A 27,709-nucleotide genomic window follows, 5' to 3' on the forward strand; every position below is an offset into this window, starting at 1 on the left:
AATGCAGTCAGGCACGGAGGCATAGCGAGCAGCCAGAGCAGGATCACCGACCGTGAAACCAGTGAATCGTGAGACAGCCATACTGAGTGGAAGGGAAGGTATAGAGATGAGGTATTAACACGAAGGAACACAGGAACTGTATACTGTATTTAGCTTTCAAATACAATATGTTCAAACGTGCCTTCTTTTTTTTTTTTTTTTTCTTCTTTTAACAGCACTTCTTGCGAACACATGGCGAGACTCCAAAGCATTTTACTGAGACTAACAGACAGAGAAGGCCTGAGAGGCTGGGGAGAGCTGCAGTGGTCCTGGGAGGATAGTATATTGATCGGTAAAGCCCCTGCTAGGTATGTAACAGTTAGCTCGGGCGCACCTCTGATTGACTTAGTGTGATGAGAGCATAATTAAGACTGCAGCACATTAGCAGATGGCCACAGTATCATGCTGAGACTGAGTGAGAGATTAGATGTGTGGTGTGCAAATGATCAAACCGCGGAGCACCTACAGATGCTAGCCCAAGTTGCTTGACACGCACCAGAAGAGTGTGTTCCGCAACTTTTCAAAGATACAATAAACTTCTAAAGCGCCTTGCTAACGAAGAGAGATTTCAGAAGATGTGGATATTTAAAGCCGACCGGGACTGGTGTGTGAAGCAAAGCATGTCGTGTTTGCCTGTGCAGCTCTAGGGAGCACTGAATGGTTTAATGGTCAAGACACATGTCTGAATAGCTTCAATGCTGCAAACTTGTAAGACTTGTTGGTAATCTGGGACTTTCTTCTCTGCCTTAGAAGCTCTGGACAGTAAGGTTCAGTTTCTATCCAAATAGTATGAAAGCGTGAAACTCTTAACTTGTGAATTGGAATAGTAGTTCATTGCATTAGAACTAGGGATGTCCCGGACGTTATCCAGAGATCGGTACTGGGGTCGATCCAGGTATCAAAATGATCGGCTCGGCATATCGGCTTCACATGAGGACAAAAACTACCATATAACTCCTACCTGTGGGAGTACCATGTGCAGATGTATTGATGGTATTTCAATTGCAAAGAGAGCCCCTTGTCATAGCATCATGACTGTGCTGTAAAGGATGTCCAGGTGGATCCTGTAAAAGGCTAGGAGTATCCTTCTGTTGGAAAAGTCCGAATTTTTATGGAAAACTGTTGGATTAAGTTATTGTCTTGGTCACGCACCTGAATTAACCTAAATCATAGACTGAAGCATTAGTGGCATAGGCACAAACGCCACTGAGGCTCATCCGGTGGTGTGGGGAACTCAATAAGAGATCCAGGAGTGGCACAAGGGGAGCATCGGCTGCTGGATGTCACATGAGTGGGAAGTCGTGCACAATTGCGCATCAGGGCCCACTTATTCACTCCCAAGCGGACAGAAAGGAAGTGCTCATCTCTGGCCTAGTGCTGGTTTATGCCAGCATTGTGCTCTGGAAGACCTAGGACAACAGCCATCTAAGCTTTGAGAGGATTCATATAATTGCGTTTCCCAGAAAGGGACAGCGACACTATGAACCTTGAAAGGCTAAACCTTGAGCAATAAAATTATCGATGGCAGTTATAGAGGTCATGGAATGCAGTTTTTTTTTTTTATATACACGTAAAAATTGCAGTAATGCAGCATGACTATCGTGCCAAAACCAATGAGTGTGCTAAACTTTCATTTCTGATCAATTCAACTGGGTCAGGAGGGGATTATGTGAGGGGGACCAGAAGGTATGGGTTCTGCCTTTTGCAGATGAAAACATCCTTTTGGCGGCATCACATGAATACTTCCAGACTGCACCGAAACCTTAGGCAGCAGAAGTAACTGTGTGCAGATCATCTCCTTCAATCTCCTTCGAGTCCGTGGTTCTCTCTCAAAGCTGAAATGTCTGGTGAAGGGAGAGAACCAACACCAGGAGGAGGACTTTGTGTAGGAGTCAAAAGCCCCCCAAATGAGTTTTCTTTGCAAGGTGGTAGGCCTTGTTCTTGATTATAGGGTCAAGAGAAGAACTCAATGCTCCACCAGCGAGAGGAGCTAGTTGAGGTGGTTTGGGCACCAGATTAGGATGCCCTCTTGGGGCCTACCAAGACAAGGCCACACTTGGGGAGGTCTGCCGAGCACTGCCACCCAGAAGAGAGTTCAAGGTCAGCCATGGACCCACTGGAGAGATTATATCTCCCATGTTGGCCTGAGAACAGCTAGGGATCCCACATTACAAGGTGGAAGAAGTAGCGTTTGAGTTTCTCAGTTTTTCCTATTACGAACATGACCCCGAGTGGATTAAGCACTTGAAGAAGATGGAGGGATTATTTAAAGTAAGATCATGTTATGTCTTCTTTCAAAACCTCGATATTCTTGCTTTACTGGCCCTTCAGAAGCTTTCATGTACTTACAAAGAAATACTCCGGCTACATCAAAGTGTCGTCATGAAATGGGCCGCAGTCTAATGTTCACAACAATGTAAACAAAAAAATGAACACTTAGGAAATTCCTGGAACTTTATTGAACAAGTGACTTCGACTGCAGGTCCCCTTATTGTGTTTACTTCTATTATCCGTTTCCGCACCAGCTTTCACCCTGCCTGCCTTTTGTTTAGCTTTTGCCCTATCCAAATAGGATAAAAAGTTAATAGAGGAGAGGAACCTCGGGGAACAGATGAGAAAACAGTAGTCACGATTCAGGCCACATACAATTTGATGACATGACCAGAAAAAATCAATAGGAATTCATTGTGAGAAACCCCCTCAGAGCTTCACGGCCAGAACAAAAGAACAATTCAGTCGAGCTGAAGCGGTAATAGCCCAGTAAAGTCATTCTCCTGGAGGAATCAAACCATGCGTGCCCAAGCAGTGCATTATCCTTTCCATGGTTTACCCCCCCAACCGCCACCAGCCCCCCTTAATAGCAAACCCAGCCACCAAATTCTGACAGCGTTGTTTTTTGAAACACCATTTACAAATTTGAGGGCATTCAAAAACAAGAAGCAGAATGAAAAGTTTGCAGGAGAACACAGAAACAATCGCTGCCGGCCTCTTTTGTCCGCCACATAGCTGCCATTGTTGAATTCTGCAGAGAAGTTGCAACCGCTAGATTTCCAGTGGCTGTTTGCCAAGATGCCAAGTTCAGATTTGTGAAGTTCTCTGTGTTACGGATGGAAGCAAACACACATGAATATTTAGTTTATGGAAAACAACTTAGTTTGTTTTAAACTATCGACAGTGCAAACTACATTTGCACCATTGATTTTAGTCGTGCCTACAAAGTGCACACTGCAAGATTTGTGCCCTGAAATGTGACCCCTCTAGATTGTGATGCCACCCAGAACCCAGATAGATTTATAGCTACACAGTTTGCCATGTCTAAAATTATTCTGTATTCCCTTGTGGCCGCTGTTGCTGTCTCTCGTCTCCCTGACTGCTGCTCGTGTATTGCTTCCCCCTCCCCTCACAGTGTTTGGATACAAAGATCGGTGGATGGATGGACACCAAATCAAGCCACACAAAACATAATGACTTTGTTGGACTAAAAAAAAAAAGAAAGAAAAATCCAAATACACACATGCTTTCCCTGATAGTAACAAAGCGCATATTTGCAGCACCAAAATGCCTCTCATAAACCAGAGTGGGCATCAGGGGCTGTTTTAGCTCCGTACTGAGAAGAGCTTGCTAAAGAAATGATAAACATAAATGATATTCTAAAGCTGGGCAGACAGCCTCACATTTTTATCTCCAGTAGTTTTGCTTATTGAACACTGTTATTCTAGACCGCTGCCTTCAATAAACATACGGTCAAAGTAGTAGTAGTGGTTACAAATGGCCGTTATTGTGACATTAACATCGCAGACAGTATAAAAGAAATGGACTTTGCCACTATGATGTCAGCCACTGGCTCGTGGCCTACCATTTTGAAGCCTAAAGTCAGCATTTTGGCTGCTGCCATCTTGGTTTTTTGGTGTCGGAATGGCTACATGAGAGGGTAGAGGCAAGGACGGTACGCACATCTATATGGTAGCGACTTGTAAATTCAAAAGCAAGCCATCATCTATTTTACCCAAAATTGGACCATAATTTACAGAAAAAACAGCCTGCTGTACTGAAGCAAACTTGAAACCAGCGATTGAGAGCATACACTAATTGGGAAAATTGTACTGTAGTGTCATGTTCTCACAGACGTTCACGCTGGTAAAAATCAAAGAATCAGCACATTTATGGCAATGAACAATTGCCTTCAGTTTTTAGACCTTTTTATATACCTTTAGTATATGATTAACAAAGCAGGCAAACAAATGTGAATTGTTTCTGAAGGGAGGATAACTGTTGCCATGATGTATAGGGTGACCAGTTCAATGGGTAAATTAACAGCAGGCTAACGAGACATAATCACGTTGCCTTTTTGTTTTTTGTTTTTTAAGGTTTAACTCAGGTGGCAATACCACCAGTAACCACTTGATGGCATTTTCTTTTAGGTATAGCAGATCCAGAATAAACAGCAGTGGCACATGGGTTAAAGGGGAACTACTGTTTTCTGGCATAAAATACGGTCATATACTCACCCATATAACTTTTGTGTAATTTGTATTCCTTCAGGAGATATTTAGATAAGCGTATATCCATGTAGTGGGAGTGACTGGGGCACCGAGACGCTCGTGCTATTCCCCATTGAGTCCGGAGTTAGCTGTTATCATCATCAGGGGTCTGTAGATGGACCTACAGACCTCAGATGATGTCTTCTGACCTGGGTAATGTCGTCTCTGATCGCTGCACGCACCCGCGACGGTCGGCTTGTTTACCTGTAATTTGCTAGTACTAGTTTTTTGCAACATGGCTGAATATTTTTCCGATTCTGAGGTTGTGGACGAACCATAGCAGTAGCAAATTAGCAAATTAGCAAATCAGCAGTTTCCCTTTAATAATGCCTTTTATAGGAATCAAATGTACTGATGGCTAGCTAAGGACAAGAAAAATAATTCATAAAATACTACTGCTGGCAATATGCAGCCACATTGAAATTGCCCAAAATAGCCATGTCAGTAGTAGACCATTGACCATTTCCTTGTGCTATATGATAGTTGGACTATATTTAGTCACATGAACAGTCTACAACAGTCACTGACAGCTAATCAAACACTAAGGTTGAACCTCAGCATCACCTGATGACCCCACTATCTCTGAATCAATACCTGAACACCAGCCAGCTTAATTAACACAAAATCAACCAATAAAAGCACGTGTATCACAATGTGCAATGTATTAATTGTCTTCCTCATGAGGTAAAACGTCATGTCAACAGGAACACTGCACTAGAGCAGGGAGACATGCCTCTCACCGTCCTTCCTGTGTCGCGCCCCCGCCTTAATCTTAACCTCTGAGCTGGTTTTTAACTCAGCAGCAAACCCTTACGGGCGCAACGGTTCAAAATCTCACCTGACCTTATGTTTTATTCATGTGTATATGAGAAACAAGAAAGGCCACTTCGCAGCTCAGCTGGCCAGGCAGAACTAAGGCGATCACCCGAGAGACGGGAGATGGAGAGAGCCGAACATTTAATTTAATACACACCCCACGGAGAAAGAGAGCGGGTGACAGCGAGAGGTTGGACGAGGGCAAAAGAGTACCTTTTAACACGGCCGGCCTGATGCAAGTCTTGATGCGTGTGCCCTCTGGTCCTGGCGTGCAGACTGCTGAACCACGAGGGCAGGAGTGGAAGCGAGGATCGAGGAGCCTTGGAGGGCACGGACGCTCAGTAAACAGGGTCGCCATTTGCCTGACCTTTGGAGGATGACTCACTGCAAAGGATAGGGGCATATGATAATGAGAGAACTGGAGGACTGTGGTTCGAGAGTTGCATAAAGGAGTCTCGAGAGGCGGGAACCTTTGGTGTAAAAAAGGAAAACGTCCAGATATTTTTCGGTAAAATCAAAGTTGGTGCCGACGAAAAATGTAACAAGACTCATGTATATTTTAAACAGGTTGAGCTACCCCTGCATCTCACTCAGTGAAAAATTCTAATCTTATTTTTTATGTTTCTAAACAGAAACAACTCTCTCTTTTTTTTTTGATATACGTTTCCTAAATTTGAGTCTCTCACATTTGGAAACGGTGCAGTGGTCGGATAAATTGAGTGTTTGTTTCAACGGTATGACTTTATATTGGCTCCAGAATCTAAGAGGCTGATTTAATGAACTACCACTCGGCAGAAACATGATTTAGTCTTTTTAAATCTACAAAATGTGTCCAAAATGTCAGTAATGAAGAAAAATGTCTCCATTTTCCAGCTCGTGCATTTTGTACTTTTCCTTAAAAATCTAAATATATAAACTAATAGAACATAAAAGATGAGACAATTTCCAACCAGATGTTAAATGTGCAATCCTTAACTGTCAGATTCAAAGGTCAAAATCGCGGTTCTTTATGTAAAATGTATACAAGCTGTAATAAATATGAGCTAGCAGGCTTTATTAAGACTGCAGAGATGCCGCATCAGAATGAACAGAGGCTTTACGGGATCGTGTTTTTCAAAACCGTAGCTTTCAAGTAACTTTTAACCCTTCAGCTTGGAGGGTTTTGGAGCTCATATTCTTCGGGGCGTTCGTTTCGCTTGTTTTAAGTGCGCCGATTATTCCGCTGTTTATTCCACAGCAGCTGTTTCAATGCCAGACAAAACACTGCTGAATAAAATTTGAGGCGTTAATCTGTGAAAAGATGCAAAAAGAACCCTTTTTTTTTTTATCTTCCCAAAACGCAGGCAGAAGAAATAACCGCGGGGGTCTGCTTGTATTCGTGTTTTCATTCTGATTCTGATTGATGGCATACCATTATACACTGATCAGCCACAACATTAAAACCACCAGCTGCTTAAGTAAATAATGTTGACTGTCTAATGAAGATGTAATGTTCTTTATGGGAAACCTGGGTCCTGGCCTTTACGTGGATGGCTACTTTGCTCGTTACCCCCATGGCAACGACAAGGGGTGCATCCCAGTGCCATGTTTTGCCCGGGTGGGTGACGCATGACCATCCACGTGACCATCTTCTATTCCTCCATCGTCTAGCTCTGATGCTCACTTTTAGCAGTCGACTGGGGTCAGCATAGGCCCCCTGACACCTTTCTATCTGAACCAGCATCCACTTTTTTCCAGCAATTTGAGCTACATTAGCTTGTCTGTTTGGTTAGACCACAATCAGCAGCTTTTGCCTCCCAAGCAATTTCCGATGAACCTTGGCCGCCATGATCCCGTTGCCGGTTCACCACTTTTCCTCCCTTGGATCAATTTTAATACCGACCTCTGCAGAAGAGGAACACCCCGCAAGAGCTGCCGTTTTTGAGACGCCCCGACGCAGTCATCTAGACATCAAAAATTGGCCCTTGTCAAAGTCTTGTCAAATTTTCCCCTCTTCTAACACATCACCTTTGAGGACAAAATGTCCACTTGCTGCTGGACGTATCCCACCCACTGAGAGGTGCCAGTGATAACAAGATAATCAGCGTTATTCACTTGACTCTCTTTGTGACATTGCCATGGCTGATGGGCGTACACGGGCTTCTTGAAAAGGCCAGGCCCTCCAGTTATCGGTATAAATGTTTCCTCTCAGAGCTCTCGGGTTGTTTTTCTGTTTTCAGGCCGCAGCATTATTAGGTTTCCCCATCATATGCAGTTCACAATTTGTTGGTCTCGTTTTTGGGCGCAGCATTTATCGACTGATGTCTCTTTTACTACTTGTCCCAGTGTGTTTTTCGGGGGGGAGGGTCATTTACTTTGCAGTCGAGCCAAAGCTGCCGCGGCGTAACCGATGTGCTTTATGCTAAAGTCCTTTTCCTCCATATTGTTAGCACAGAGGCTGAACTTTGCACCTCCCCGCAGTGGTTTTCGGAAAGACATACTGCACAAATCTGCAGAAATATATACAGTTTGTCAGTACCTTGTCTACACACACCTGCATTTTCCCTGATCTCGTTTTGTCTCGTACTCCCCTTCAGCACTCAAAGCATCTGAAACTAGCAGTCAACTCCCCATTCAGCTGAGGCAACAGTCCTCCTGCGAGGACAGCACAAGTCAAAAAATTAAACTTCACTCGTCTCACCATTAAAAACAACCGGGAGTATTTGAAGCTGGCAGGTGAACCCCACCCTCCCCACCCTCCCCATAAGCCGGCGAACACAACAGAGCAGATATAGGAGAGGAGCGTAAAGATAAAAGACGCCATCTATTCTCGCTCTTTGAAACTTCCCCTCGGTGCACCACTGAGATGGAGGTTCTTTGCTCCCTGCAGAGCTACTCCAGCTCCGCCATCTCCCCGGAGAGATTTGCAGAGCGAGACAAACACCTTGGCTTTCTCCGCGGCTGTGTGTTCTCCAAAATTCGCTCCAGGCAACTTTAAATTAATACCTAGCACTGCCTTTCCCCCTGATAATTATGTATCATCACCACGAACGCTATAAACGGAGGATGTTTATTGCTTGTATAATGGGGCTAAACTGTTGCAAAAAATACATAAATAAATAAATAAATAAAACCCTTGTGCTGGATATAATGAATGCTGCATCTTTTAGAAATGTGCTGAACATTTTTACAATTACAGGGAGCTCTACAGGATCATAATATTTACATGCCATTACAGCTCGGTGCCTTCCAGCTATGGTTTCTTTTGTTGTAAGGAAGCTATCAGCATCCATGCAAAATGTCAATGTCTGGGATCAGCACAAATGTGTTGCCTGCTTAACTCTCTCCTGTCCTTTAACCAGCACGTGCTTTGTTCCTCTCCACCACAAACAGGAGGCAGCTTTCCTCTCAGTAACGGACAGGCTTGACAAGCCCGTGGAGGTTTTTGCAACCGACAACAAATTCTCCCAGGCTCGCCGAATGGCGGAGGCATGTCTCTCTCTCTCTCTCTCTCTCTCTCCCCTTCTCTCTGGTTGCTGTGGTGCGCGCCCTCTGTTGCAAGGAGACTCTGCGATTAGCCGGAAATTCATTCCTGACATAATAATTGCTGTCAAATTAAAGGCAGCCACCAACAATTATGACGAGCGCTGACAGGTGAAGTGTGCCCATTTCCCAATTACACACAGAGTATGGTTTATAGGGTGAGAGAGAGAGAGAGAGAGAGAGAGAGAGGGAGGGGGAGGGATGTGCACTTGTTCAAGGTCCCTCGGTCGAGCAGCACAGTTCCATCAACACGCAACTGTTGTGCTGATTATAAAGCGAGAGCCGTCTTCAGTTCATCCACACTGGTGGGATAATTAGATGCTTTGTGACGAACACATAACTTGCTCCCTTTAAGTCTCCTGTTAGGCGCACACGAGGAAACAGCTTTAACTCTTTGTATGGATTTCTATGCCCAAGAATAATAAAAATAAGAGATAATAGCTTCCTTATGTAGAACAGATATTTGAGACTGAACTGCACCACGTACACCGATCAGCCAGAACATTAAAACCACTAACAGGTGAAGTCAATAACACTGACCATCTGGTGACAATGCAATGTCCTGCTGGGAAAACGTACGTTTTTCATTTGAACCTTTAAACCACAGGTGTCAAACATATGGCCTGAGGGCCAAAAGTTGCCCACCAGAGGGTCTAATCTGAACCACAGCATGAATTTGCCAAGTGCGAAAATTAGATTGAAGACTGCCATTTTTCAATAAAAAGAACTGCTACCCTTAATTTGTCCACTGTTTTAGTAAGATTAGTGGACAGAACGCAACACTGAGACCCAGGACTAAACAGCAGACAGCTATGTGCCCAATTTGCACTTATTTTTCTTAAGAAATTTCTTTCTTTTTTTTTTTTTTTTGAAGGATAGTTTATTAAATATAATAATTCTACTAATGTACTTGTTGTTCTTTGCACTTAAACAAATAGGGGAAAAAAACATCTGCAGTTGTCGTTAATTACAGATTATTATGCTGTTATCTCACTGGTCCAGCCCGCTTGAGATCAAATTGGGCTGTATGTGACCCCCCAAACTAAAATTAAACTACTACCCCAAACTACTAAACTGCAGCTGTGGACCTAATAGTATCTGGCCATGCTAGCACCTCTGTGAGGCTGCAGGATGCTAAAGGCTAACACCAGTTTGCTAATAGCGGCATGCTAACATAAATAGATAAACACAAACAATAAATAAATAAACAGAATGACAGACCAACACCTCGACACCTGGTTATTACAAATACACCGCTCTCAATGTGTTCAGCTGTGCAATTCTGCAATGTTATGTTTAAGCCAAGTTTAATATTAAAGCCAGAAATCTGACGTTAGCCTCTAATGTAGCAGCTATGCTAATATACAAGCCAGAGCTAACAGGTAGAGCTCCAAAATTCCGGTTAGCACAGGTAAAAGTTAAGCTAACACTAATATGTCAACATAAAACTAAACAGGCATTTGCACGTTGCTGTATTATTAATCTACAGCAGTCCCCAGAAAAATAAAATGAAATAAATAAATAAAGCACTGGCAATTAGGACCAAACTGATAAATAAACCAGTTAGCAAACAAATTAGTTTTCCAAAAAAGATCGATGCTGCCATTTAAAAAGTGTCACAGGCACATTTCATGGATCACGGAGCAGATAATTGATCTTACCTGATCAGTGAGACACTCCCAAGGAAGTCCAAATGAATAGTCCACCCAAGCAGAACAGGAAACTGTCCACAGTATTTTACCAGATCAGGTTTAAACACGGTGCCAAGAAAAAAAATCTTTCTCGCTAACTGTGCTTTCAAGCGGTGGCAGATTTACATTGAACATGGTTCCCGCCGGGGATTGATTGCTAAATCCATGATTGCTACTTCCCCTGCCTCCATAAATCACTTCCTGCTTCCTTCGCCGGAAAGAAGCGATCTTTAATCTCCTAACCTTGTGGGGTATACGTCTCTTTTATGGAAGGCTTCCAGACATGTAAGAAAAGCACAAATGTTTGCTTTTTGTTCATTTTGTTAATTATGCCTAAATTTCATGAAGCTGATTTGAATAAAGCTGTATGTAAATAAGGACAAGGCGTCCACACTCCCTTACATTGGCCAAACTGATGCGAGTTTCCCGCGAGTTTGGAGTCAGAGTCTGCGCAGTACGGTCTGAGAGTGGCGCCACGCGGAGCCGCGTTATCGATGCCCCGCCCACACTTCCGCCAGACTCACTCGATTTTGTTTAATACTGTGGTAATGAAGCAGTTGGCATGGCAACTAGTAGCCATCATGAGGTCGCATCCTGTTTCTGTTAAGTCAAATAACTAACTAAAAGGAATCTTATCAGAAAAATGAGAGAAACTATCCTTGAAAAATATTATTTGATTTAGTGTTTTAGTTTGACCCAAGTCCCATCCACTAACATGGAGGAGGTGGAGCTTATGACCTATACTGCAACCAGACACCAGGGGGAGCTCTACTTATTTTGGCTTCACTTTTGAGGAGCTTGATCCACCGTCCATCTTTATATTACAGTCTATGATTTGAATAATGAACGTAGCTTGTTTGGATGATGAAGCGGAAATGCTTTTCAAAGAAAATTAAAAAGAAAACATACTTAAATGGCAAAGAATTCAAAGAGAATATTATAGAAATAAATACAAATTTGTAACAATTACAGTTAAATATGAATACATGACTAAATAAAATAAATGAGAATCTAAATAAATAGGAGGCTTACTATAAAGGTAAATAGAGGAAGAAAATCATACAGAATTTTAAATTTATGCCATATTTCATAAATTAATCTCTACATTTATTATTTTTTATATACTTTTGAACCATTTACTTATTTTTTAGCAGCTTTTTTCCTCCATACATTGCCAAGTCGATGTGTTTTCATGAGATTAAAAGCTTTACTGATGTAAAATTTTCACATCTTATAGCGACCATCTTTCATTGAGGATTCCCCAAGTGAGTTTGAGTCTCATACGGTAAAAATGGGTCAGTCAGTCCATTTGTATTACATTGGGCAGTTTATTGAACTTGTAAATGAGTTAGAAGTCATTATGCATGACCATAGTTTTTCTACACTCACAAAACCATAAAAGTTTGAACATTTATAATAATAATTTGCTGCTTCAACATTACATTCAAAGCTGTAAATTGTTATAGCTACATTTTGTTAAAAACACCATATTTACATTAATTGCAATACACAAATTTTTATATTTGGCATACTTACATTAATCTCATCATATAATTTACAGGTTCTCAAGTACTGATTAATGTGAAGATTTTAATCTCAAAAATTCACAACAAATCAAGAAATACAAAAATCAAACATACAAACAATACTAAAGCTACCCCGCCCCACACACATCTCCCACCCCCCGAAGAAATGTTCTATTGGTGAATATTTTATGCCAAAAAGTCCTCTATTTTACAAAACTGTGTGAAATCTGCCACAGAACATTTACGTCACTGCAGCAACGCAACATGGCGCGGTTGATCTGAGCATCTATTCATAGTGCAGTCAACACACGTCCGTCTTTTGAATCAAACAGAAAGCAAATCTCAACTGTACAAATATTTGACAATGATTAGTTTGTAAATATTTCTCCAGCAAAATATCGGTCCTCATGTGTTTTAAGGTCACTGCTGACAGTAAGTCTCTCTTCCAATTACTGTTTCCATCAAATAAAGACTTCGTAATAACAGTACTGGTCAAAATGCAGATGAGGAAATCTTTTCGTTTGTGCTTGTCTAGATTTACGTCTGATCAGTTGGTTAGAGATTATATTGGATATTCAGGTAATAAAAAAAAAAAAAAATCTTAAAAATGCCTTTTGAGACGAGTATTTTCAAGCTTCTTGATCCCAGGTCCTTGAAAATAAAAGTAAATATTTCTTTACAGGACATTATTCAGTTTCCTTTGGCACAATACTTGTTAACCCCCCCATAAAGATCTGTTGTCATGTACATCATGCAGGAGGAATAGGGTGTGCTCACATAAACGGCAACTGACCGGGTCAAATTCAGTTTCTATGCATGCAGATGCACAAACCCACTCATCATCTCACTGTTAATGGGGGCCATTTTTGGTAAAGCCTGGGCCCAGACTACATGAAGTTGAAAATCCTACCTGATTTGGAAATCAGAGTGCAACACACACTACAGGATTATCATAACAGATCCGGGCGCATAAAAAGTAGCACTCATGGGATCTCAAGGGTGGGTGTAAACAAAATGAGAATGCTGTGCAGCAACTTCTTATACTGAGTCACAGTCCAGTCTGGTAGGTGGCAGTAATGCAACTGCGAGCCGGTTTACAAAACACCAAACAAGCAAGAAGAAGGAAAAGACTGTAAAGTAATCCAAAGCAGAAGGCTCTGAAGGAGTGTGGATCTCGGTTTCATTATCTATCCACAGTTGTATGCTAGCTAACGTTAGCTGAAAGGCTAAAATGTCAACTGCTCCGTGCAGATATTGAAATCGTAAATACTAAACACGGTTGATTTCAACTGGTGTGAACTCGATGAGCGCATCCGTAAACCCTAAAATTACCACATAATCTTGGCTCAAACCTTGGTACCAAATGAGGTCAGCACATGATTTCTTTGTCAGGAAAGGGAATAAATTGGCCCAAATCGCCTGTAGTCTGAGCCTGGCATAAATGGCTGATATTAATACCTTTAATAATATCAAATCTGCAGCCATCGCAGTGGCAAAGTCACCAAACGTTTTACATAACTGCCTAAAGATGACCAAATATGGTCAGAACCGTAAAGTCGTGTGAGAAATGCAAGAATTAGAGAATCAACTTTTGATTCCTGTAAGCAAAAGTTGGAATTTGGACATTTTTGTACCATTGCCTGTGTGGGTAATACTATGGGAACACACCCTTGTCTACTACACTTCACTGAAATGCATACTCGAGGCCTCTAGCACCTTTTTTAGCCGTACAGTATACAAATATACTGAGATGTTAAAATAAAAAAAAAAACGTGCAAGACTCACAGATAAAAGACTCTGTTTCCAATACTTAAGGCAAAAAACAATTCTCATATATACTAATATACATATATTTGAGATTATTACATCTATCAGAGTGTTCTGGTAAACATTATGTTACGACTGACCGTGGTGAGCTAATGTACGTACTAGAGCTAAAAGTGCGGAATGACCGAGTCAAGTCAATGCCCTCTAGTAAATACAAAACCTTCTTCTGACAGTTTTTTCAGTCCTTTGACTGCTTGTTAATCTAGAGGTCTTTTATTGGAGTGTAGGTCAGGAATGCCAAACTGAAGATCACAAAAAAAGTGAGTGCCAAGTAGAAAAGTGCAAAATACGCCAGTGTGTTTGTTTCTTCCACCTCCTTCTAAACCAGCACCTATAGCTGGGAAACCTTCCTGGGCAGAGGCCTCGGTCTGGGAACCCGAGGGTCGGCGGTCCCGTCCAGCTTCATGCTACCTGTGCGGAGCTGGTGAGGCTTGGGCGGCAGGGCCGGGGGGTCCGTCTGCGGGGGAATGGACAGGCTGTGGGGCAGCGGCACAGGCCTGCGCGGGTTGTTTCTCTCGTACACGCTGTAGGGCGGCGGCGTCTTGTTCTCTCTGCGGATCGGCTCGTCCGAGCTGCTGGAGATGGAGTTTGGCAAGGTGGCGGGCGGGGGCAGCGGGTGGGGAGGATGGTCACCAGCAGGCAGCTCGGTGCCAGAAGCTTCTGACACGCTACAGCGACTGAGGGAGGAGATGCCGCTGCTGTAGCTGCCGGACAGGACGGGGGAGTTGGAGACCAGGCTGGCAGACTGGCACTCAGTGGGAGATGGAGTGAAAGGTGGCACTGTGGTCTAGAGAAAGAGAGAGAGAGGTAATGAAACCATATCAGACTCTGCAGTGTAAGCTACCACACATTGTACAAGGCAGTGATTCAAAACCTTTTTGGCTTCTTTGCTTTCATCAATTCATCTGCAGCCTTAAAGTTAATTTTGTTCAATGAACGACCTAATGGACCTTTAAAACAACCAGAGACTTAACCTTTCACCTTTTTCCAGTGATGTTTGATTGCGCATGAGGGCTTTGTCACCAAGACCTGGGACTTTTAACCAGAAAATCAAGCAATTTCTACTAGAGTTTTTTTAGATTGATGAATCTGAAAGATCTTAGTGGCCTGAAGTAAAAACAAAATTTGAATGAAGTCGTAAGAATATTAGTTTTCTTGCACAATTTCTAACTTAAGGTTGGGAACAACTGATAAAAAAGCCATTAACACTATTGGTGTGTTCACACTAGAAGTGAGAGAACCATAAGCTACAACACATTTTCAATGGAAGAAGGCATAATGACGGGACCAGCTGACATCCGATACTTGTCGCTATGTGTCGGGCGAGACGGCGAAGTTAAGTTGGCTTTTTTTCTGTCGCTCCTCTGTCTTCAACCAAATATACGGGCTTGCTTCCCCCTTTGCCGATCGAAGAGTACAATCCTCAAAGGACCGGTTGTGCAATTTGAAGAGGATCTATTATAGCAGAAACAGCATGCCATACACAGCCTCACCACTAGGAGGCACTAAATCCTGTACAGTGGTGCTTTAAAAGAAAAGGGGGAGAAAAACATATTTTCAATCCTAGATTTTAGCTGAAAATGCTAAATAAGAACAGAAAAAATTCAATGTTTGGGGAGCATTTTCCTCCAAGATAGCGCATAACAAAGCAGGGAATTACCCCTGCATATTTAGCATCTCAAAGAGTCAGTCAGGATAAGAGTGCGGCCACACCGTACGCATCCCCTATTATGTTACTGCAACATGTTTGCTGACACAGCCATACAGCGACAATAAATAACTTTTTAAAAAGCGCAGTCAGTGAGCAGACTGAGAGGGCCAGGTTTTTCCACTCCATCAACCGACCCTGCGCGCCCAGTCGAAAAAACACAATATGCTGCACTTCTCCCGGCCGCGGGAAAATCTGATCGCTCATCAAAATGTTTTTCTAAGCAATTACACCATGCTGTCTTTATATCTGCTGGAACTTAATTGGATCTAGTGGAGTATGCAGTTGATCAGTGGGGCTGTTTTGTTCATACAACAGAAGGCATGCACAAAGAGAGGTATCCATTTGATATGCACAAGTGGACAAACACTGCATTGTGAAAATCCTTGTATTTAATACGCCGCTGACAAGTGCTTTAAACTCCTGACCCAGATTTCCAGGGAGGAGCTTTTACAGATTTTTCTACCTCTGGAAATGAGCCCTGTCAGACTGGCACCATGTGTTTTCTGTGGGTTCCCCACTGTCCTGGGGATTGTGGTCTGGTAATGGGCCCCCGGCTGCACAGACTGATGTGTGCGTTCGGCGGGTGTGCGCGCGCCCGCGTGCCGGATAATGGGGCCTTGCCGGAGGTCCGCAGAGGATCCGTCTCCGGCTGCGCCGTGATGGGCAGCTCGGTACTTTCACTCCAGGCCTCTTCTATTGCCACAGCTCGCGCGCGCGCGCACACACAAAAAACAAACGTGGCAACACACTTCAGCACGCACAAGTCTGATTGACGGAGCATGCTGAGTGCCAGGCTGTCACTCACACTTTGGTATCTGGAGTTTTTCTTCCTCTTCTTTCTTTCTTTCTATTTCACACACAAGAACCACTACAGCCTTGCTAGTTGTCACACGTAAGGAGGCATCGCCTGCAACAAATGTGGGATCACTATCCCTTGTCACAGGCCCGCAAAAAAAGAAATGAGAAAAAGAAAAGATAGTTTGCAGAAGATGAGCTTCGGTTGAAAAGTGTGTTTCAAAACAACTTTTTACCCTCATTAGGAGCTCACTCAGCGTTCAGTTAACCTCTCCTGGACTTCTTCTGCTTGAGCAGACTGGTATTAACAACTAAGAGGCTCATTAGCAATACATCAGAGCTTGGAGACAAAGCGAGAGTAATCAGTTTATCTGTAGATAAATATAGAGAACGCACGGAGGTCAAAGATATTAGATACTTGGGCTCGTCACGTTAATAGTAAAGGAAATTACAAACGGGAATCCATCTTTGAAATTGGATTTACGAGCTAAGTAAATCCATCTGGTGCTGCATATTTTAAGGCTAACAGGGCAGGTGACACCCTCCCCGAGCTCGAATTCACACACACGGGTGACAGTTGGCGCCTAACAGGTGTGCGTTCAGCTAATGCGGTGAATGCCCTCCGGCCAGGCTCGTTCCGGGGCCTCTTCGGGACGGCCGCGGCATTAAAAAAAAAACATAAATCAGCAGCAGTTAACAGCTTCACTGGGCAGTGACGCAAAGGTAATGGTCAACACGGAGGAGGGCGGAGGCCGTCCGGTAGGATGTAAGAGGAAGGGGGTGAGAAAATGAACAGAGACAGGAACGGAACCAACCTTCTGCGGCGATCTGGACGTCGGGGCGGGAGATTGCGACCTCATGTTTTTAGCCGAGGAGCCTGCTGACAGCCAGAGAGGGGGATAAAAGAGGACAAATTAGAGAGCGTTTCCTTCCATTCACCGGGATGACACGGCGCTGAGTCATGCAAACGTACACGCACAGAGCTGAGAGGGCCAGTGGCTTAAAGCATCAATGACTCAAATGAGCGCTGATGTTGTTCTGCAGGTCCTTTAGCCTGCCCTAAGCTGTTTCTACATCCAGCAGCTGTTACCGCTCTATGCAATGAGGGCAGAAGAGGAGGAGAGGAAAGAGAAAATAATAAAATAATTCCATCTGCTTGTTATGCTGCCGGGCGGTGGGATACGTCAGTGAACGCTGGGGGATTTAAGTCAAGTCTGTTGCATCTGTAAATAAGCAAATAACTAAAACACAGCTTGAGTTGATAGGGGAGAAGAGTCTTGTTGAAAAGTAATGACGTGCATTTCTCAAGGGGGCCGAAAGGAAAAAACATGAATCTGGGAATTGACTGGAATTTCAATTTGTCTCAGTCTTCTCAGAGTCAACAGAGATTTTCAGCTGAACTAAAGCGTCTCATAAAAGGTTAGCAATTCAAGCTGGTTAGCATGAAAACAACGCCAAAAGCCAGGAGGTGGAAAAGCTTTAGTAGGAAGAGGTGGTGGGAGCACCAGGTGTCAGAAGTCAGACTGGAAAATTAGTATCATTCTTCAGCGGAGGTTTCGTCGCGATCGGCCACTTTACCTGAGTACGGTGGCCTAGGAGGGACGGGAGGGCAGAGCAACTTGCCGACAGAGTCAGAGAAGGACGGAGCGCCCTCTTTGACACTGTCTAGGCTCCAACTACTGGGCGTGGGTCTCACTTTACAGCACACAAAAACATCACAAGTCATCACATCACAGGTCATGGGTTACACACGACAACATGAGAACACAGTGGAGTCATGCACATCTCGATGGACGGTGAGATGATGAGTGGAGACGTCTGGTTGTCGCTTATTAAACCGCTTCCTGAGAAAACCTCATCCTAGAAAACTCTCAGTTATTACACATGACAGATTTATGTAGTTTTTTTTTTTTTTTTTTTTATAAATCTGTGCCGAGTCCAAATAATGCTTTATCTCATACTCCAGCAAATCCTCAATCAGAGGCCGATGGCAATTTCTGGGTTGTTTGCTCACTGTCAATCAGAGTGGATCAAAACACATCCAAACAGACGGATTTTTGGAGCCGTCGTAAAATACATAAAGATGTTTTTGAATTTAAAACTCTGCTGGTATCCTCTATTGTCCCGATGCATTCTTCCACGCGTGACTTTTTTTTTATCCGAAGTGGGACCGGTATGATCAGAGTGTTGCGTAACGAAAGCTCCCATCTGGTCGCCTCTTTTGTCTTTTCACTCTCGCTTTTAACTCAGTTTTAGAGCGCGCTCTTAGTTTACTGCGTTGCATCGCCGTGTACGTTACGCATTGTGCAGATAAGCAGCGTTGTTTCTAGTGCACCTCAATTTGCATTGGGTGTCTGTGTGCTGTTGTCAGCTTACCGGGGGTCAAAGTGCCCTTTTGTTCAATTCGGAGCTTAAACGTGTTGGAAGAACCCAGGCTGTGTTTTTGGCACTGCAGTGCAGTTAACAACTCAGGAGGCTTGTGTCTGAACGGTGGAGTGGACTTTAGACGTAGCTTTTGACAACCACTCGCTGTGAAACCGGGGTAATCACGTTTCCTGATTGTTGATGCTTCTATAAAAAGGAATAAAACTGTAAAACAGAAACAAACTTAACACCACCCCTCACACAGACGTTTCAGATTGTCGCCGCTTAATGTCGAGAGGCGCATTCAATCAAACGTTTAGCTCTCCGGCGGCCGCTTCTAGACTTGGAACTACTTCAAGTACAAGTCTGTAAAAATAAAATGCAATCAGACAAGTGAAACCACAGCAAGAGGTGTTGGCCGGGTCACTCAGCGACTGAACAGGCTCAAAAACACTTTTTTTTAAAAAAGAAAAATAGCGCGTGTTATACGTATCTGGGGTTATAATTAGAGGTTCAAAAAAATATATATATATAATAAAAAAAACGCTTATACAATCACAGCTTTTGTGTAAATTCTAGCACCTTTTATTATTGTTATGCGCATAAAGGTGTCATGTCACCATATTGTGGCAGTGCATGTTACCTCTCGCTGCATTATTTACACATCACACCAGAATCACAGCGAAAGGTGTGTGTTTGTGCGCGAGTCGCGAGGAAGCTGTCACATCCCCACTCGTTATTTTAAGGCGTCTCTTCCGCGATCCCCGCTGATTATCTTGCAAACAGTTCTAGCGTTAACAGGTGGAAAAAAAAAAAAACTTATGAGAGATTTTTAAGAGCGCAGAGAAACTTTTCTGGTATATTTTAAAGAGAATTGGACAGGTAGGTTTTTTTCTGTCTATATTCACAAGTGTGTTTTTTTCCAATCACGCATCCGTCGTCATTGCGGGGGTAGCACCTGCTCTTTGGTCACTCTTTTAGGGATGAGGGATGACGGAAAGCTCCTATCTAGACAGTGGACTTGTTTTCTGAGGAGCGGCTCTCTCTCCGGAGCAGCTGCGCGAAACCAGACGCCTCCAGTCACTCCGTGGTCAAGCTGTCACACGCGCCGCACGTCCGCGGAGACGACGGTCGCCGCCGTCGCCGCCGTGGACGGCTTTCGCGAGCGCCGGCCCGTTAACTGCTGCTTCCAGCAACCGTGCTCCACTACAGCGAGGAGGCTCACTCTCTGCAGGGGCCGCGATTAATGGACACATGCTGGGGACTTGTAATGAGGAACGAGAACAAACGGCGCTTTAATTGAAGACAATGAGCTCAGAAAACAATATAATGTATACTTTGGCGTACGCTTAACGAGAGTGTCTGCGTTATACGTTCACTGGAGGGGATGCCCCAGCGAGGTGAGAGCGTATTTTCGAGGGTTTTTGAGAGTCCTGAGTGGACAAGGCCTCGGCGCGTTCAAGTGAAGGGGATGAAAATATGCTAAACACACTAGAAGAGTTTTTACCTTTATCCGGTGCTGAGAGGTTGGGGTCACTCCTTGGTAAAGTGGTGTCGCCTATCTGATGAGGGGGAGCTCTCTGCACAAAGAAGAGATCATCTATGTTACTGTCAAACACACACAACATGTTAATATGTCTACATAGAGATAAAGAACCTGGAAGGCACAGAAGATTTCTTGATTGGACTGCAGCAGAGTCGGATTTGATCACCGACTCAAGGAGTCCGCTACTAATTAGAATAGAAGTGTGGCCGTCAAGCCACTTGAGACAAAAGTTCAAGGGGAAAATATTAGCACCTAATGGCAATGGAAATGCTTGATCCAATTATGGGAGTTTCTGGGATGGACAGAAATTGCAAAAGAATGAGTTGTTTAAGGAAGAGTTGGAAAATATAGGCAGCAGCGTTGAAAACATGGGTTGTCTTGGGCATCTGTTTCTGTTGAATGTCGTCAATATTGAGGGTAAAGTAAGACGCTTCTTCTTCTCTTTCATTTCCTGGAAATTTAATTTAATTGAAAAGATCCTCTCAGAGAGCTCCTAACTTAGCCTAAAAATGTCCTAGCTAGAAGTCTTAGCTTAGGAGTGACTCCAGAAAATTCTCAGAGAACTCTGAGCAAGGAATGGACAGAAACTCTTATCTTAGTAAGGAGGTGTGGTTGACCCCGTTGCTAGGTATGAGTCATCATTTCAGAAGGTGTGATTGGTTGATCCTAAAAGCTAGATAAAAATATATATTGGTGATAATGGGCATAGAATAGACCGTCAAATCAATAGACTTAATAATAGAATCTAATCTCTACGAAGACTGTGTAATTATAAATACTATTTTACATAAAAAGAAAATCTAAATTTTAAAATCCTACAAAATGTGTAAAAACTCAGGCCCACTTGCACTAATTTTTGCACTTCATCCATTGGGTATTTGGTAAAACAGCTCAGCTTTCATCAGTTTCTGTGATTGCTAACCGGCCCATGAGAAGCAGTGCTGGTTGGCGTTCAAATCTTCCACAAACCGAGCAGCGATGGAGAAGAAAAGAAGTAGGAAACCCAACTTCTGGTTGGTTAGCTACTGAAAACCTGATGCAATATGTAAATATTTTTTGTACCATGACGAATTTACTTTTATATAGTTTCTCTTGTCTACCTTATTCTATTTTTTGTATCTTTTTTGTATCTTGCAATGTTGTTCCCTGCCGCTAACACCCTAATTTCCCCACGGGGATGAATAAAGTCCTATCGTATCGTATCGTATCGTATCTGAAACCCAACTGGAAAGAGGAACGTGTTTTGCTTTTGGCTCGACTGGTCAATGAGAGCGTTTTGAGAGGTAGCTTTGGCCCCAGTGTCACACTACAAGCCAAGAAGCAGGCATGGGAAAATATAGCACAACAGATAAACGCCTCCTTTCCACCATTTTCTCCTCGGCTTAAGAAATTCCTAAGCCTCTTAAAAGTCCTCCTCCCTGCTCTTAACAGACCTCACCTCAGGAGCACTCTTAGAAAACATCATGATTCTAAGAATTATCTTAAAATTTGGCCACTAGGAGCAACTCTTTGCGCTAAGAATCTTTAGGAATACGGCCCCTGATTGATTTAAATGAGATTTCTGGTTTAAAAGATCATTCTGCTCCCATTACAGCATGCGATACAAGCGATCAGCGTTCCTAATCGACAACATTCCTTTAGCAGCCAATAGCGAAATCGGTTCCTCTGCGGGATTCAACGCCAACGGGGTACGAGAGGCAAGTGAACAGGTGCCAAAAAGCGGCCGCGCCGACCGCAAAAAAGACGAATGGCCTCGAAGAGCCGGCGCATTATTTTTCTGCTACCGTAGCTTTGTCACTGCGGGTGAAGTGTGTGATTGTGTTACATGCCGTCCTTCAGCTAGAAAAGGAAGTGCAATATCACGTTGTTCTTGTCGGCTCTTGTTATTGTCGCAACATTAGCTTGCTGTGCAGGAATGCTTTTTTATTTTTTATTTTTTTTTTACAGGAATGAGGCAGAGCTAGACTACCCGACTTTAATAAAACATCAGTAACATCAGCTGCTCTTGAAAAACTGCACTTCTCAGCTACAAAAGGTCTCACGGCATGCGCCCTCGTCCGGGAGGCCTCCCCTCCCTCCCTCCCCAACATAAGTCACCCGTTGAGATATATCGCACATTAGAAAGGTGACTTTGTTTTCTGGCCCAGTATGCACCTGATGGGTGGCTGCAGTGCTGGACAAATATAGACCTGCTTCTTATTTTGTCTTTTTGTTTAAATGACAAACACACACTTGGAAAAAATTACCCTAGCACACCCTAGTCAGATGAATAAACCCGTTAACAGTGTATAGTGTCATGATGTTGGAGGGATCACTGGTTGTGGAAGTGTTCAGTCGATATGGAAACATGTGACTCTGGTCAGTCCTGTGGAACAGTCCTGCACAACAGCGTTTTGACTTTGGGAACACAACACAGCACCGTAGCTTCAGAGCTCATTCAAAAGAAGACCCAGAATTGAAAAGCCAAGTGATTTAAGCTGCAGATTATGTTATCGATTTTCTCGACACTGTAATCCTCTGCTTTTGCCTCATGTTAGTGACGCATGAAACAAGATTTCAAGCTTGGGTGTTTCTTGCCAAAATCCACCGTGGGTACTGTGGTTAAGTTCTCACTTTTGTGTTTTTATGTGCGTACAATTTTGTACCTACGACTGTTTTCCTGTTCTGTTAAAGTAGTACTTATTTTTGCCCTAGTTCCTGATCTGTGGCCATGTTTACACTCATAGCACACAGAACTTTTAGTCCCAGGAACTTTCATTAAGGAACTGTGCTTCCAGAACAGCTTAAAGAACGAGAACGTTAGACTCAACATAACCAGATTTCTACACCAAGACAGTGGCTGAAATAAAATGCTGAGAGCACTGCAAGCCCCACCCCTAAAGTTCCTGCACTTTCGAAAAGTACTACTCTCACAGAGCAGGGCTTGGACCTTATTTTCTTACTGGGCTAGTTCCTGTACCATACCCATATTTCCACCAAGCACCCATACTCCCAGGAACTTTAAATACTTTAAATAAGGGACTTTATTGAGCAAGGACTTTGCAGGGGTTTAATAATTTTCCCTGGAACTTAAAAATACACCCCAGCCACAGTGTTGGAAACGTACCATCAAAGGTTCCTAGTACCTGGGGAAAATTCCTACAGTGCAAATGCAGCTTATGTTAATTTTTTTTTTTTACTACTACTAACGATTTCACCTTAAGCTTAAAGTCACCTCACATTATCTATTCAGAAAGTAAATGGGACTTTTATTTCCGGAAATAATGACTCTAGCTCTCCTTGCTATCCTTCATTTATGCCAATATGTGAAAGGCCATTATGACACCCCACGGGAAACAATAAAATAAAAAGTAAAAAAAAAACTCCAGCAACCCATTACACTGCATTTTCAATCCATTAATTTCTTTTGGTTAAAGAACACTTCGAACTACTTGAGACGGTGAGGCGCTTTCAAGCTTTCTGCAGAGATTTCTTCCATTTTACTGAAAGGTCAAAGACTCATTATTTGTCTAATTTTTTTCTCTACCCACTTTCCCTTTAAAAAAAATACTCTGGTGGGCATTTGGTTTTATACTATACTATACTACACTACTATGGGGTCTATGTGGGTGCTACATGTCTAAGTAACATCCACACGAATGCCAGGTCCATAAGTTTCCCAGCAGAACATTGAATTGTCACGAGATGGTCAATGTTATTTACTTCTCCTGTCAGTGGTTTTAATGTTGTGGCTGATCAGTGTATACTATACCATACTGAGGGCGTTTTACTGCACCACTCCGCCACTCTGGCATCTATACAACTGTTAAATGTGTACATAGATGGATGTGCGTGTGTGTGTGCTAACCTGAGACGGGTCAAGCGGGTTGGGGAAGATGGCACTGACCGGCCTCTCTCGTGGAGACAGACAGGCGTTTTCTCTGGAATGCTTGTGTTTCTCTGCCATCTGAGGTGAACCTGAAATGGACGGTGTGAAATGTTAGCGCAGAGACACACACAAGCACACACACACACACACACACACACAAGAGCATGCGCAAACACATAAGGGACCAAGCGGCAGCAAGGTGTTAGGCTATTACCCGCAAATACGGGCAATCAGGAAAGGCCAATCTCTCTCTTTCTCCCTCCAAGCCTCTCCACCATTCTTTCAGCCTCACTAGCTCCGCAACATGATAAATGGCCTCGCCCCTCCTACACACACCCCTCCGCACTCCTCCTAACCTCCCTCCTTATGTTGCACCAGACAATCGCAACAAGAGACGAGCGCTACAACTCAGCACAGCAACATACGAAAAGCCCACACATGCAGACGCTTCCTTTTCGTAGCTGCCGCGGCTTTTGTGTAGATCTTGATCCATTAGCAAATGTGATGGCACTTGGAAGACTATCATACGAGGATGAGATCCCCATCGCTGGCTTCCATTCAGCTAGCACCACAGTAGCAATAATTCTCGACAGGCTTTATGGGTAGACAGAGGGCACTTTTATAAGGGCGCCGCCCGCTGTCAGCAGCTTGCCAAAGGGGAGTGTATACTCTTCCATAAATGTCTTCATATATTCTTACTTTTTATGATGGGGATCAGGAGAAACACGTTTACACAGTAGAACACATCGAGATAAGAGCAAGAGGAGGCATTAGACATTCAAAGTGCAGCGCAGAGGAGGCCTGGATGACCGAGGCAGGCCCGGGCAGGAGATTGTGTTGAGGTCCAAGAGGGATACTCCGCACAGCTGTAATCATCTTTCACTCTCTCTTGCGCTGTCTTGCATTTTCACCGGCTCCATGTTTCTTTTTGTCTCAGCCCATTTCATTTTTTATCCGGGCTCATTCTGTATTCTCTCTGTTTTCCCGGCTCTCACTTTCCATTCAGTCCTCCCTCCTCGATGTTCTCCTTTTTTTTTCTTTTTTTTTTTTTTAATCGCACAGTCTACCTCCTCCGCGCTTATCCCCGGCTGTCATCTAACCCCGCTAACCTCGCCAGACAGGACGCCGCCGCGGCTCGAGAGAACATCGTGTCGCTGAAAGGTCAGAGGGTGGGCCTGTCGGGCCTCGGCGTGAGTCACCCCGGAGTGAAATATCTGCTAAAAGCCTACAATGTATGATATTGTAAAATGAGTCGTGTTCGGGGGGTAGGGGGGTCTCACCTCTGGCGCTGGAGGGGGCTGAGCTGGTGACGTTGGGCGAGGCAGAATGGTTGGAGCTGAGGCTCGAGGTAGACGGACTGGGCTGTAGGTGGGAAAGACAGAGACAACAACAGCGTTACCATCACCAGAATATTAAACATTAACTCTTTATACTATCTACATGATTCAGGCTTCATCTACAACAACCATTTTTTTAAAAAAAAAGACAAGGCAATGCACGATTTGAAACCTTAAATATGAATTAACTGTTCAGTGATTGTCAGAAAATTGTTCTTTATCTGAAATGTCCAAAGCTAAATCTGTAATATTTCATTCGGATCCCTGACAACACCTTTATTTTTTTTCCTCTCGTGTTTTCCCCTCTGTTATTCCTGGCCTGCCAGGTGCGGCAGACAGCTTGCCAGGAGTTGTCGGCAGTTTCCTGAATTGGCCAAATCTAGTTTAGATTAGGCTCCAGCGGGCTTCCCTGGACGGACCACACAAAGCGGCGCGCCCTTATTTGATATAATCGTGACAATTTGCTTGGCTGGACCACGCTCGGGAACAAGCAAGAGAGGAAGATAGAGAGAGAGAGAGAGAGAGAGAGAGAGAGAGAGTGGAGGGGGTCAGAGAAGAAGAGGAATGAGGGTAGAACAGAGAGAGGGGTGGATTAAAAGAGTACCGCAAGTGAAATCTGTCGTGAGCAGGAGGGCAAACGCTGGGACGTGGGCTCAATCTGCTACTTTAAGAGCGTTTGCTTTGGGGTGCAGGAAGGTACGAGAGGCTGCGTGTATGCGGGTATGACAGAGAGAGAGACACTACCTGCATGTTGAAGACTTCGTCCGAGCTCTCCGACTGCCCTGTGATGTTACTGACTTCGTTGGAGGCTTGGGACGACAGAGAGGACGAGGAGTAGCGGTTTACCGCGGGGTAGCTGAGGGAGCTGCGGGTGGCAGAGAAGACAATGAGGGGCGGTTCAGGTGGTTTTCAATAAAGAGGACGACGTTAAGGTTGTTATGTTTCATTAGCTTTGAGAGGGTTCACTCACCGAACATTCAGCGTGAGCAGACACAAGGCCAATAAAAGACAGACGGGCAAAAAAAAAGACAAACAGAGACAGAAATACCAGATTAGAGGAAGATAATTGCATCTAATCACAGCTTTTCATCAAGTTGCAGAAAGTGTAAGAGAAAGGTTAGAGAACACATAATAGGTTTTTTATATGAAGGTTAAATAATAATAATAATAATAAAAAAAAGCAGATAACCTGGATAGAGAGTAATTTGGTTTTGCGTTGCGAAACACACATGAAAAAAAAAATCAAAACCCAACAAGCAAAAACGCGAAAATGTCACAGGGAGATTGAGGTGATGTGAGTGTCTCCCTCTCTCTCTGTGGCTGTGCCCCCTGGGATCAGACAGTGGAGGCAGAATGTCGCAGGTAGACAGAGTGGCAGGGTCACTGAACACATCAAAACAGACGCACACACAGTCTGTCTACTGGCACGACTGAAGCCGCACAGAAACATCCCCGCGGATGCCAGCCAGCCGGCCGGCCGGCAGACGCCCCACAACCCACCCACACACACACCCATTGCGCGCCCACACCGAGCAGTAAGGAACTGAAAGGAGGAGACAGAAAAGGCATAGAGTGTGGCGTACAAGGTGAGGTGGACACGCAGAAAAAAAAAAAAAAAAAAAAGAAGGAACGAAAAGGCGAGGTAAGGACAAAGGTCACAGAGAAGAGGAGCACATCAAAAGAAAGAAGAGACAACAGGAAGATGTTCTTGAGGCTGGAGTTAGAGAGCTTCTTAAGGTGATTTTTTAACTCTTTAACATAATACAGGACAGAATTATTTAACATACCTTCCAGAAATCAAGTAAAAGGTTTTAAGAAAAATGCAAAACTACATTTTTATGCACCAAAAAAAATAAATAAATAAATAAATCACCTCCGCCTGGCGACTCCTCTGCCACCGTCTGGGCTAATGATGCTAGGTACTGAGTTCCTGTATGTACGCGGGCTCCCGTTGGTGAAGTGGACCGGGCTTGCGCGCACATAAGCCGGGAACTCCTGGGGTTTTAAATTGGGAAAAGAGAGAGTGCACATCATTAAAGGCTTCTCTATGCCAGCGTGAGGTATGTAAATAAACTACACAGTATGCAGATGAAGGAAGTTTTGTTTAATGAGGGGTAGCTTTCCCC

At 43.7% G+C, this 27,709-nt stretch overlaps 1 protein-coding gene across 2 annotated transcripts in view; it reads right to left on the reverse strand.

The window, feature by feature from the left end:
* Nucleotides 1-11,859: 11,859 nt before the first annotated feature.
* The window catches only part of dock4b (dedicator of cytokinesis 4b), a gene marked incomplete at its 5' end in the record, with an annotated part of 120,867 nt that continues 105,017 nt past the window's right edge, over nucleotides 11,860-27,709 (reverse strand). The window contains 8 exons of one of the 2 annotated variants that reach the window (XM_084573293.1): nucleotides 11,860-14,749; nucleotides 17,284-17,345; nucleotides 18,047-18,163; nucleotides 20,340-20,412; nucleotides 24,226-24,335; nucleotides 25,527-25,608; nucleotides 26,328-26,439; nucleotides 27,457-27,578. In XM_084573293.1, coding sequence (XP_084429419.1) covers nucleotides 14,294-14,749; nucleotides 17,284-17,345; nucleotides 18,047-18,163; nucleotides 20,340-20,412; nucleotides 24,226-24,335; nucleotides 25,527-25,608; nucleotides 26,328-26,439; nucleotides 27,457-27,578 — 1,134 coding nt within the window. In that variant the 3' untranslated portion in view covers nucleotides 11,860-14,293. Of the gene's footprint in view, nucleotides 14,750-17,283; nucleotides 17,346-18,046; nucleotides 18,164-20,339; nucleotides 20,413-24,225; nucleotides 24,336-25,526; nucleotides 25,609-26,327; nucleotides 26,449-27,456; nucleotides 27,579-27,709 lie in introns of both variants that reach the window. The other variant, XM_084573292.1, reaches the window with a different exon arrangement.

Source organism: Chelon labrosus, assembly GCF_963514085.1.
Source record: "Chelon labrosus genome assembly, chromosome: 23".
Lineage (NCBI taxonomy): Eukaryota > Metazoa > Chordata > Actinopteri > Mugiliformes > Mugilidae > Chelon > Chelon labrosus.